The sequence below is a fragment of the Macrotis lagotis genome, chromosome 1 (genome assembly GCF_037893015.1).
Source record: "Macrotis lagotis isolate mMagLag1 chromosome 1, bilby.v1.9.chrom.fasta, whole genome shotgun sequence".
NCBI classification, from domain to species: Eukaryota; Metazoa; Chordata; class Mammalia; order Peramelemorphia; family Peramelidae; genus Macrotis; species Macrotis lagotis.
In genome coordinates, this window is record NC_133658.1 from 875,561,599 (window position 1) to 875,574,843 (window position 13,245).

The window sequence follows — 13,245 nt, forward strand, 5'->3', positions numbered from 1 at the left end:
TCTATTATCTGCCTATCCATCTGGCTCTATCTATCAATTCTTCTATCCAATAATAAGAATAGCTAGCATTTATAAAGTATTTTAATGCCTGTAAAACTCTTTATATAATGCCTATTCATTTGCGTCTCACAACAACCCTCTGAGAGAGGTGTTATTTTGCTCATTTTTATAGATAAGGAAATGGAGACACAGAAATGTCAAGTTTTTTTTTTAAACAAGGCAATGGGGTTAAGTGGCTTGCCCAATTATTAAGTGTCTGAGTTCAGATTTGAACTCAGGTCCTCCTGACTCCAGGGCCGGTGCTCTATCCATTGTGCCACCTAGCCTCCCTGAGACACAAATGTCAAGTGATTTGCCCAGGGCTACACACTTTGGAAAATGACTGAAATAGGATTCAAACTCAGGTCTTCCTGACTCTAAGTTCATGACTGCCTCATCTGTCTGTCAGATGTGTGGCTCTTTGAGCTATCACTAGATCTTTGGTGGGTTCTATCCTCATTAACCAGCCCCTACTCAGGCTTCCTCCTCCAACACCCTGGGCCTAAATTCTACCTAGGAATGGTTTGTGACATGTTTCAGGGGAAGTTGGGCTGAGCTGATGACTTTAATGACAACTTACTAAAAATATCATTGTATGCTAGCCATCAGAGACATTCAAGATGTCTCAAGACACCAAACGGTCAAAACACCAAGGTCACGGGGTACTCACGGTCAGCTTGAAAAACTCTCACTTTATCCATCTCAAATTTGGAAACGTGCAGGATCAGCTCATGCCGGGCAAAGAAATCCTTTGGAGTTTGTATGCTCAGAATCATGAGGGACATGTCTTTCAGGTCTGCAAGGACGAAAGGAGGAAAAACCAAACATTTCTTAACTACCTACTATGTGATAGACACTGTGCCTAGCTCTGATATCCCATATTCTAAGTACTCTCCTAGCTCTGACATCCTGTGTTTTAAGGGCCCTCTCCCAGCTCTGACATTCTGTGCTCTAAGGACCCCTCCCAGCTCTGACATCCTGTGTTCTAAGGGCCCTCTCTCAGTTTTGACCTCTGATTCTATGAAGGCCCAATACCTGTGAAAGCACTTGGTTTAGTCACACTCTTTCTTTCAAATGATTTCCACCCTCAGGTTTGGCCTAAGAACGGGTTCTGAATCAGTCTTTTACCTTTGCAGGTAGTCACCTTCTCCATGTCAGCATCCACCATGGAAGACCTGGGGCTATCCTTATCGCAGTTCACAAGCAAGATGGCACCATGCCCATGGGGGCCCCAAGTCCAATTTCTCTGCAGACACCAAAAGGGAACACAGAGCTTTCTTAGTGCTGGGAACCACAGAGCAGTGTTTCTGAAATTTAGAAACCTTTAATTATCATGAAAGGGTCAGCAACCTGGGACAGGTAAGAGGCACTATAATGGAGAGAGTGCCAGGCTTAGAGTCAGGAAGACTCAACTTCATGAATTCAAATCTTTCGTCGGACATGTAATTGTGTGATCCTGGATAAGTCACTTCACCCTGTTTGCCTCAGTTTCCTCATTTGTAAAATGAGTTGGAGAAGAAAATAGCAAATCACTCCAGTATCTTTGCTAAGAAAACTCCAAATGGGGTCATGGAGAGTTGGATATGGGTGAAATGACTGTACAAGAACAACAACAATGAAAGGGTCACAGACCCTGTCAGGTCATTCTGGTGCAGTTCCAAATTAATAAAGATTGGCTGTCACTCCCAATTGGCCCAAATCTTTAACAAATGGCATCTTGAGCTTCCAATGTGATGCAACTAGAGACTGCAATTGATGATATAGTCATTTATCTCAGAAAAGATTGTTTGCTGTAGAAAGCCAGCAGAAAAAGAGAAGGAAAGAAGGAAGGAAGGAAGGAAGGGAGAAAGAAAGAAAGAAAGAAAGAAAGAGAGAAAGAAAGAAAGAAAGAAAGAAAGAAAGAAAGAAAGAAAAAGAAAAAGAGGAATGGGGGAGGGGAAAGAAAGGAAAGAAGAGAGAAAAGGAGAGAGGGTGGAGGAGAGAAAGAAAGATAGAGTGAGGGAAGAGAGGGAGATAGGGAAGGAAGTAGGAAGGGGGAAAGAAAGAGGGGGAGGGGAAGGGGGAGAGAAGCTGGGGAGAAAGATTTGTGATTTAAGGAAATAGAGCTTCCAGGAATAAATAGGAAGGGGGAAAGCCCCTCTGTTCTCTATTTTTCTCAGACTTAACCTGGAGGGCCGTGTTCATTCTGGCCCTCATATTTTGGGAACATTGATAGGATGGAGATTGTCCAAAGGAGAGAAGCCAGGAGGGCATAGGGCTTAAGTCCATTTCTAAGGAGGATCATTTTGAGGAACTGAGGAGGTTTAGTCTGAATAAAAGATTCAAAGAGTACATGGGGGTTGTGTTCAATATTTGTAGAGATCACAGGAGGAAGAGGCACCTAGAGGACAGAACCAAGACTAAGAAAGGGAAGTTCCAAAGAGGCTAGTTCAGGTTCAATGTCTCTCAGGACTGTACTGGAGCCAGCTTGAACTTGCCCCAGTGAGCTGGCAATTAAATTTTCAGTATGAGCATTTACATCAAGGAAATTGTCAAAAACAATAAATCAAGGCTCAATTTATTGTTTTGTTGATTTTCAAGCCTTAAGAGATGGAGAATATGTTAAAGATGAAGATTAAACTAAAAAGTGTGTCTATTGTACTTTTTTCTTTTTTGTCCAGAGAGTTAGTTGTGAAACATTTCCCAGCATACCTTGGGATGTCAGAAAAGACTTTCTAATGATGAGAGCTACCCAAAAGTGGAATGGGCTGTCTTGGAAGGTGGAAGGAGATCTCTCTTACTGGTGATCTTTAAACAGAGACTAGTTCGACATATCTAACTATGCATCTATTTTTCTTTGACCTCAAGTCTTCCTGACTCCAGGATGGGTATTCTATCCACTGCACCACCTAGTTGTCCTAGATAGATATTTCTTAGATATGTTACAGTGCATTCTTGTTCAGGCATCAGTTTGACTAGTTGGATGACCTTCATAGTCCTTCACAACTCTGAAATTCTCTGATTCTCTCTCAAATGATGCCTGTGATGTTGTTTTGTTGTTATTTGGTTGCTAGGATTATCATCATCACCATCATCACCTTCATCATTTTTGTCATTGTTGTCATCAACATTCAATCCATCACTTCAGTGATCTATGGTGTATGGAAATGTTAAAAACTTTTTTCATTTTACCCACAAGGTAATTTGTCCAAGGTCGCAGACAGAAAGATGAGCCAAAGTCAAGATTTTATAATCTAAAAATCGAGTGTTTTTTTATATTATACCACTAACTTCCTCATCTTTCTGGTGAGTGAACGATGCTTCTTTGGAGCCTTCTTTCTTCATGGAATGTCCAATGAACGCCAAATCCTTAAAGCATTCAGAGTACTCATGACTGCTGTCAGTTCAAGTGGGTCAGGGAATAATGGAGGATACACTTTGGGGAGGACACCTGAATATTCTCTGACAGTTCTCTATCAGTTTACTATATGAAGACAAATAGCTTTTAATTGGGATGAACCAGAGTCATTGCAAAAGGCTTACACTGATGAAGAGGAGAAAGAAGAAATGCAGAAGGCACAATAGCAGATAATTGCTAAGATGAACAGACATCTCCCTACTGCAATTGCCACATGCATTCTCATTGGATTTAATTCTTTCTTAATCTTGGGTGAATGAGTATCAGAGATGGAACAGACCTTATGACTTCAAATGTTCAGGAAAACCAACACAGAGAGGGCCAGCAAATTGCAGAGCCTACACCATCCAAGCCCAGGGAGGAGCCAGTTGTAAACTGCTTGACCCCACGAAGACACCATGTTTTGAAAGCAAGAGAATGGCTAATCCAGAGGTCAAGTCATTTCCAGAAGTGAGTTTAGTGGAAGAAAGGTTTATAGCAAACACTTTAAGATTAAGCCCAGTGGACCAAGGAGCATGATGGTAGAAGAGAGCAGGATGCCTATTTCAGAAGTGTTTTTATTTTGACTTTTTCTCTGTATTCTTTGTAAATATTCTTTTGGAAAAGCTGATTGATGGTAATTAATAATTGATAGTAAGAAAAGTCAACTGATTAATTGATAATAGGGAAGTATTAACTTGCAATTGATATTGGATGGGGGGCCGATAAATTTACTATAACAGGAATCCCGACTCCTTCCCTCCAACCTCTCAGAATTATGCCTAGAACCCTGGAATTTGGGAACCCAGCCTACCAATCATTGGGAGGTCATTGGAAAGGGGGGGAGGCCCATAGCCTATGAACTATATCAACATATTGTTTATTTCTGTAATTTGCTTTTCACTTCCTCAGAATATCCTAGTCAGCATATGATTTGCAATATACTTTTATGGGCCAAAATGAGAATGCTTCCCTTTGGGTAAACAAGTGACTTCATCTATTCATAAAAGATGTATTGTTCTCATTTGGTCTATGTGAATTCTTCCTTTGCCCAGAATGATCCCAGCTTCTCCACACCTTAGAAGGGGGTTACATGAGTTCCTGTGTTACAGAAAGCCACCATTGCCTGGTGGCCCACCTATCTCCATACAGTGAGCCCCTATTCACTGAAGGACACTTGACATTAGACAACAGACACTGGAGTCTGTCACTGGACCACTCAAAATCTTTCCAGTTCTTGGAATTGTGAATCTGGCTCTAACTCCTTGGTCATATCCATTGAAAAGTCAGCCACCCCACTCTACAGTGGACTGTCAATCCCAGAACTCCAATGTGTGAGAGCTTCCTCATCATTCACATTTGTCTATTTCTAAAGCCCCTTCTCCCCATTAGCTCATCTGTTCCTAACCACCATCCTCCAAAAGGAGCCAGTAGTAGTTTTATTAAAAAAAAAACTCCCCAAGAGCAGGGTGAGTGTCTTATTTAGCCTTTGCATTCCCTGCCTTCTTCCTCTTTCTGACCAAATGGGTTTGCATGAAGTAACAGATTCTCTATTGGAATGTAAGCACCTTGAGGATGAGGAAAATTTTTACTTTTTTTTTAATATCCTCAGCACTAGGTCTATAGTAAACACTTAATAAATGTTTGTTGGTTTATTTGTAATGTAGAGATATAGACACTTGTTATAAATCTATATATATGCATATATATCATTTACACATATAATATGTGAATGATACATGCATTGTATATATTCTACATATAATATGACAGTAACATCCTCCACTGTATAATATTCTGCACATGCAATATATCTTATAATTCTACACATATATTCTTTATGGAATATGTATTTTATCCATATATTCTACAAATTATATGTGTTCTGCATCTGTAATAGTTATTCTACCTATATTATAGATATATTCTACATATGCACCACAAGAGGGGGACAGGATTGTTGCAAGATTGTGATTATATTGGTATAAAGAGGTTCCTCATGAGAAGATTCCTTTCACCACTGCAGATCTCCACCTTCCCTTCAACTTAAGTTTAGAATAGCCTTTGGGGCACTAAGAAGTAAATGACTTGACTTGGGTCTCACAGCCAATGTGTCTCAGAGCTAGTGTGCATCATGTCTTCCTACCTCCAAGGGCAGGTCTTCATTTACTGTGTCATGCTACCTCTCATTCTTATAATGTAAGCTGCTAAGGGACAAGTGCAAAGTCACACAGTGAATTAAGTCATTCAAATGACAACTGAATGTATATTTTGGTCTAGATTTAGAACTCTTTCCATTCTGGTTTGAAAAATGCAATCTGGAGAGCATATATATTTGAGGGTTTGGGCTGGGGGAGAGGAGGATCTAGTCTTGTCCCTAATAAAACCTTCTTTCCAGTTCCTAAGACTTATTTCTGACATCATCCAGAAGATCAATCTAAGGCTTGCAGCATGTTACATTCCATGGAACCTATTCTGTAGGGCTGGTGTTCTATGTTTGCCTTGTCCAAGATCACCGCAAGTCTGAGCTACTGCTTCTCATACTTTCCCACCAACAGGTGACACCCACTATCTTGGTAAATTAAAAACAGACTGGGAACAGTAAGTCAACAATTTTACTCTCTTCCAGATCCTTGGATGAGGAAAGACTCCATGCTTACCTTGTCAATCTTGCCATTGGTAGGTTTTACCTTGCCATTTCGACAAGTATCAGCATCCAGGGAGATTTCTGAAATAGGAGCCAACAGAAGAAGTTACCAATAAAATAAAAAGACTATAATGTCCATACACTTTGACCTAGAGATCTTATGATTAGATATATAGCCCAAGATGATCACTAATAAAAAGAAAAAGTTTATATGCACTCCATATATATATATATATATATATATATATATATATAGATATACCCTTTCTATGGCAGCAAAGAGCTGAAACAAAGTAGGAGCCCATTGCTTTAAGAACTGTTAAACAAGCTGGAGTCTATCATTGTAATGGAATATCATTGTGCTGTAAGAAAAGAAAAATATGAGAAATATAGAGAAGAATAGGAAGACTTATATGAACTGATGCGGAGAGAAATAAGCAGAACCAGGAAAACAACTGCCTGCAACGGAAATATCAATCGCTCCAAAATTATCAAAACTGAATATTTAGAAATTACTAAAGACAAGCTTGGTCCCAAAGGAAAGATATGAAAAAAATCTTCTCCCTAAGGTGTTTTGCAGAGGTGGAAGTCCATGGATAAGGAATAGTGTCTACAATATCAATTTTTTTTTGGTATATTAATTGGCTTGGCTGATTTTTTTTTCTCCTCCTCAGTTTAAAAAATTATTATACAGGCAGCTAGGTGGCACAGTGGATAGAGCACTGGCCCTGGAGTCAGAAGGACCTGAGTTCAAATTTGAACTCAGACACTTAATAATTACCTGTGTGACCTTGGGCAAGTCACTTAACCCCATTACCTTGCAAAAAAAATCCCCAAAATTATTATAAGGGATGACCCTTTGGAAGGAGGGAGGGAAGAAAAATGTTATAAATAATTTAAAATTGAATTTTAATTTTAAAATTTTAAATAAAATAAAATATATAATTTTTAAATGTTTATTTGAATTTAAAATTACATTTTTAGTTTTAATCTAGTTTTAGGAAGCTGATAATAAAAGCAATAACCATAACACAGACAAGATACAAGCTAGCCAGTGAATTGTGATAGTGTTCATAAAATCTGAAGACATCAGCCACTAGGATCTTCTATTTAACAAGATTTGGGAAAACTGGAAAGCAGCTGTCAGGGATTAGGCTTAGATCACTACCTTATGAAATATAAGAAATAATATTATTTATTTTAGAATGAGGAGAGAATGAAGGGCTGTACCTTGCACAGCTATGGTCAGGTGATTAATGCATAATGGATTGAGGACTAACCTTCATTTTACAGATGAAGAACTAAAGTCTAAAGAGGTAAAGTAATTTTCCAAGGTCACATAGGTAGCAAATAACAGAGTGAAAGAATCATGAAAGAAAGAATAGACAATTTCAAATTATAAACAATTAACAGACTTTTGTAGAAACAAAATCAATGCAATTAGAAGGGAAAAAAGCAATTAAATAAGAGTCCTTATAACAAATATGTTTTTTAAAGGACTGAAATTCAAGATAAATAGGAAACATATCAATATCTGAAAACTTCAGATGCTATTCTCTCTTAGATAATTGGTCAAAGCCTATAAAAGTTAGTTTTCAAGAATATCAATAGAAACTTTCAACAACAACATAAAGAGATGCTCTAAATCATTAATAATAAGGTATATATATATATATTAAAATAATTCTAAAGTTTCACCTCAAACCTATCAAACTGGCAAAAAAAGATAAATGATAGAGTTGTGGGAAGATAGGTACACTAAGACATTGTTAACAGAGCTGTAAATGATTTTTACTGTTCTAGAAATCAATTTGGAATCATACTAGAAGAGTCATTAAATCATATCCTTTGGCAGAGTAAGATTATTATTACACATAAGCCTCAACAACATCATAGACATAGGAAGAAGAACATATAGATGAAAATATTTATAGCAGCATCTTTTGCATTAGCAAAACCCCAAAAGGAAAACAGGTGCTCATTGACTAGGAAAATGTTAGTCAGCCAGTAGCTTAGAAAGTCACTTAACCCTGACTGCCTCGCATCCAGAGTTATCTCCATTTGTCCTGATCCACATCTGGCCACTGGACCCAGATAACTCTTTAGGAGGAAGCAAGGCTGGTAACTTAGCACAGCACCCCCTCACTCAAATCCAATTCATATGCTTGTCAAGGCATCACCCCCCTGATGTCACAGTCTTCTTATGAAGGACAAACATTAGTTTAGGTTCAGAAATAGAACTATAATTCAGGTCTTCCTGACTCAAAGATCTCCATGCACCAAACCAAGATGCATTGCTATATAAATGTTTTAAAATTTAATTTAATTTTATCAATTAATATTTACTTTCTTCTTCTCCCACACTGACTCTTTTAGGAAAAACAAAAAAGAAAAAGATAACCTTTATAATATGCATTGTCAATGTCCCACGTCTAAAAATATAGGTCTCCTTCTGCATCTTGAATTCATCACCAAGAGGTGGGTGATATGTATCATCATGGAATATGGTTGGTTATTGGACTGATCAGACTTCATGAGACTTTCAAAGTTGTTTATCTCACAATGTTGTGGTTATCATTTTAATTATTCTACTAGTCCTGCTCACTTATCTCTGCATCAAATTATACAATAATAGCTAATAATAATTTATACAACACCTACAATGTGCAGCATTTTATAATTATTATTACACTTTATCCCCACAACAACCTTGAAAGGCAAATGTTATTATCCCCATTTTACAGATGAGGAAATTGAGGTTAAATGACTTGTAAATGCCAAAGTCATAAAATAAGTGTTTGAAGCTAAATTTGAACATATGTTTCCTGACTGCAGAACCATCTCTCTTATCTACTCATTCACCTGTCTGCCTCTATACAAGTTTTTCCAGTTTTCTCTGAAACCATCCTTTCCATAATTATGCCAAGATAATATTCCATTTCTCTCATATGTAATTGTTTGTTCAGTCATTCCCCAATTGGTATATCCTCCCTTAGTTTTCAGCTTTTTACCACTAGAGAAAGAACTAATACAAAGTCCCACTCCTCTTTCTTTGATTTCCTTGAAATATAGACCTAGCAGTATTATGATTAGATCAAAATGTATGTACAATTTGTAGACTTTTGGGGCATACTTAACAAAATGTTTTCTAGAATGTCTGGACCAATTTCTAGATCCTATATACAGCATAGATTTTTTTTCAAAGATCCTCCAAGACTTGTCATTTCATGTTTTTATCTCATTTGCTAATCTAATAGGAATGAAATGGAACCTCAGAATTGCTTTACTTTGCAATTTAATTTAATTTCTCCAAATATTGATGCATTGCAGTAAATTTTTTTCACATGGCTATTGATAGCTTGGCTTGCTTCCTTTAAAATCTGCCTGCTCATATCTTTTGACAATTTACATATTGAGAAGTGGGTCTTATAAATTTGAATCAATTCTTTTTTAAAATTTGTTTTATTTTCAATTCACAGAACAATATAATAAAAAAGATGATTGCAATGAAACTACTTTATGTATCTTATACATTAGACAATTATCAGAGAGACTTGTTGCAAAGATTTTTCCCCAGTTAAATGTTTTCCTTCTAATTCTAGCTACATTATTTTTTCTTTTGCAAAGATTTTTTAAAATTTTGTATAATAAAACTTATTTAATCTTCTTTGATATCCTTTGTTTCATCATCCCTACCCATAGATCTGGAAGTCAGTTCTTTCTTTTTCTTCTACTTTGTTTACAATGAATTTAAAAAAAATTAATTATTATCTTTAACATTAATTTTTAAAAAATTCTTGTTATTTTTATTTTAAGGCAATGGGGTTAAGTACTTGCCCAAGGTCACACAGCTAGGCAATTATTAAGTGTCTGAGGTCAGATTGGACATGTCCTCCTGACTCCAGGGTGTGTGCTCTATCCACTGTGCCACCCAACTGACCCTATCATAAATTTAAAAAAATTTTTGAGTTCTAAATTCTCTAACTCCCTCCTATTTCCTTTCCTACCCATTGAGAAAGCAAGCAATATGATATCAATTATGCATTATGAAGTCATGCAGAACATATTTCCATATTAGCCAAGTTCATCATGTAACTTTTAAAAAACTAAGTCAGCTATCTATTTGGTTGGAGATAACGTATATGGTGTGAGATCTTGGTGTAAACCTAATTGCAGCTAGATTGTTTTCCATTTTTGGCAATAGTATTCGTTAAATAAGAAATCCTTATTCCAATAGATGGCGCCTTTTGTTTTACTGAACATTAAGCAATTTGGTTGTTTGTAGCAAACAATGGTATGTATACTGTATGCATACTTTGTTCCACTTTATTTTTTAACCAATATCAAATTGTTTTTGATGATTGCTATTTGTAGAATAGTTTAAGATCAGGTCCCCTTCCTTCTCACTTTAAAAAAAATTTCCCTTTAGATTCTTGACCTTTTATCTATCCAGTTTTTTCTTGTTTTATGAAATAATTTTGCTATATAAATGCAATAGAATATTGTTGTATTGTGAGAAATACTGAATATGAAGAATTCAGAGAAACTTGGGAAGATGCAAACGCTGATGCATAATAAATTAAGGAGGATCAGGAGAACAATATGCAAGGCAAGCAAGGCAAAAGAAAACACTTTAGAATTCTGTTCAATTTAGTGATTTTCAGGAAAGCCTGCCTCTCATCATTTTGAAGAGGTGGAGAACTGTAAATGAAGAATGAAACAAGCTCAGTGATATGTGTGTGTTTGTGTGTGTGTGTGTGTGTGTGTGTGTGACTGAACTGGCGTGAACAGTGAATGGCTTGTTAAATCGTGAAGTTAGGATATTTGTGAGATCATTAATGTGAAGTACTGTAGTAGGAGGGAAGGGGATGAGGAAGAAAGAAAGTCAGACAGATGCTAAAGTCATCAAGGAAAGAAAGATAATGTTTTGGATTTTAAGCAAGTGGTAGAATTGGGATTCGACAGGTCCTGGGACTCCAAATTCATCATTCCTCCCACTACACTGCATTGCCTAATTATATTGTCACTGATAATCTGTACGCCTGCCTACATACTTCAGTGATTTGTGATTTCATAGATTAAGATACTCCCTGTAACAAGAAAAATAATGACTTTTCCATGTTTAGGTAGATGGTACAATTGTTGTATCTGAAAAATTGATTGCTACAAGTCAAACAGATAATGATCCTCTCTCCAAACTTAGGCAAACCAAATGGTATAAAATTCATCATGAGGCATGTTCCTTTCAGTTTAGAAAGATCTCATAGAAACAGAGAATTTCAGAGGTGACAAAGAGGGATGGAAAAGCGAAAAGAGCACCGCACTTGCTATTAGGAAGACTTGGATTGAAATCCTGCCCCCCCCTTAATAATAATAATAATAATATTAATAATAACTAGCACTTATATGGTGCTTTAAGGTCTGAAAAGCATTGTAGTACTTGATCCTCATAACAACCCTGTAGATTGGGCATTTAATTATTATTATCATTTTAATGATGGAGATTTAAAATGACTTGTCCTAGGGTCATTCAGTTAGGTGTGTGTTTGAGGTAGAATTCAGACACGGATCTTGCTGACTTCCAAGTCACTATGATACCGAGGTATATGATGTCAGGAGGTTGGACAAGGTTTTGTCCAGCTCGAGATTCATCATTTCATGATCTAGAAACCTCCCAGTCCAGCCCATATATGAATAGATAATCCCATTCCGACCTCAACATCCTGGAGAAGTGGTCATCCGGCTTCTCCTTGAAGAGCCAGTAAAGTTGAACCAACCACCTCTAATTTATTATAGGTTTTTTTTTCTGTTTGCAAGCCTACAGTAGGCATTTGGGGCTTTGGCTCATTGTTTCTAATCTGATATCTCTTCCCTGAGAGAGTCCTTTAGATACTTGAAGAGGCTCTTATAGTGACCCTGCCCCAACTCATGTTTTCTCCAGACTCAACAACCCCAGGTCCTTGGGTTGCTTTCTTGTGACACAGATTCTAGGTTCTTACCCATCCTATCTCTGGACACTCCAATGTGTGTTCTGATTGATCCCAATTCTCCCGTCAATACTTACTCTCAAAAATAACTTCTAAAAAGTGGTATTTCCTTGATACTCCAGAACGGTATTCAGAATGGATATCAGCAGAGGAACAAGAATTAGACCCCACAAGATGGTCATTTTTCTAATATTCAGTATCTCCCTCAACTCCCCATATATGCACTCTCTAATTGTATTAATTCAAACTAGGTGATTGAGCACCACCCCAATAGAAACAGAAATGCTACTTACGGACACCAGTGAGGTAGAGTAGGGCCTGGTCAGACTTTGATTTGGATCCAAGGTAGGAAATCTTGACCTGCAGAACAACACAGAAAGGCACTTGTGATTTCAGTCCATGGCATTTTATCTGCCAGGGAGGAGAAAAGGTCAAGAACATGGTAGTCTAATAGTCACAAAACTCAAGAACATTAGCTCCTGAGTCAGTTAAGGGTTGTAGTGGATGGAGCACTGGAACTGAAGTCAGGAAGACTCTAACCCTAACTCAAAGCAAACTATATGCAGCTATAATTGGTTGGTTGGTCCTTGTCCTTTGTTATCAAAAAAGACTAAAATGCCATCACTATATGTAGGATAATAGATAATTAACAGAGGGAAAGCTGGCTATTTTAATTTATAAATGATAAAATTAAATATTTATACAGTTCTTTGTAAACTTTACTATATACATGGCTGTTACTATTAATTTTATGAATTCCTATTATTCTATACTCTAGAACTCAAGAAATCAAGTATAATCCCTCTTCTACATGATATTCCTTCAATATTTGAAGATAGCTATTTCATCTCCTGCCCCAAGTTTTCTTTTCTCTCAGATATTCCCATACCCTTGAATCCATCCCCATATGAAAGAATCTGGGGGTCTCTTGACTGTTCTGATTGCCCTTCTTTGGACACTCTCTAGCTTGTTTGGACCTTACTAAATGGAAGTACTCAGAACTGAACATAATGTCAGATGTAATCCAACAAAGACTAAAGAAAGCAGGACCAATAGCTCCTTAATCTTGGATATTTTGCCTTTATTTTTAACCATAGCACAAGGTCCCATATGCTTCTCTTTTACTGACATCTTATCACTCATATTGAACTTGCAGTACAGTAAATCTCCCAGATCTTTTCCAAGTCAACAAGTTT

The 13,245-nt window shown here is 37.0% G+C and overlaps 1 protein-coding gene across 1 annotated transcript in view; it reads right to left on the bottom strand.

The window, feature by feature from the left end:
• The window catches only part of PADI4 (peptidyl arginine deiminase 4), a 54,304-nt gene that overhangs the window by 21,310 nt on the left and 19,749 nt on the right, over positions 1–13,245 (bottom strand). Inside the window, exons 3-6 of the mRNA XM_074218291.1 lie at positions 12,343–12,409; positions 6,076–6,143; positions 1,168–1,285; positions 710–835 (exon numbers count right to left, since the gene is read on the bottom strand). Coding sequence (XP_074074392.1) covers positions 710–835; positions 1,168–1,285; positions 6,076–6,143; positions 12,343–12,409 — 379 coding nt within the window. The remainder of the gene's footprint in view (positions 1–709; positions 836–1,167; positions 1,286–6,075; positions 6,144–12,342; positions 12,410–13,245) is intronic.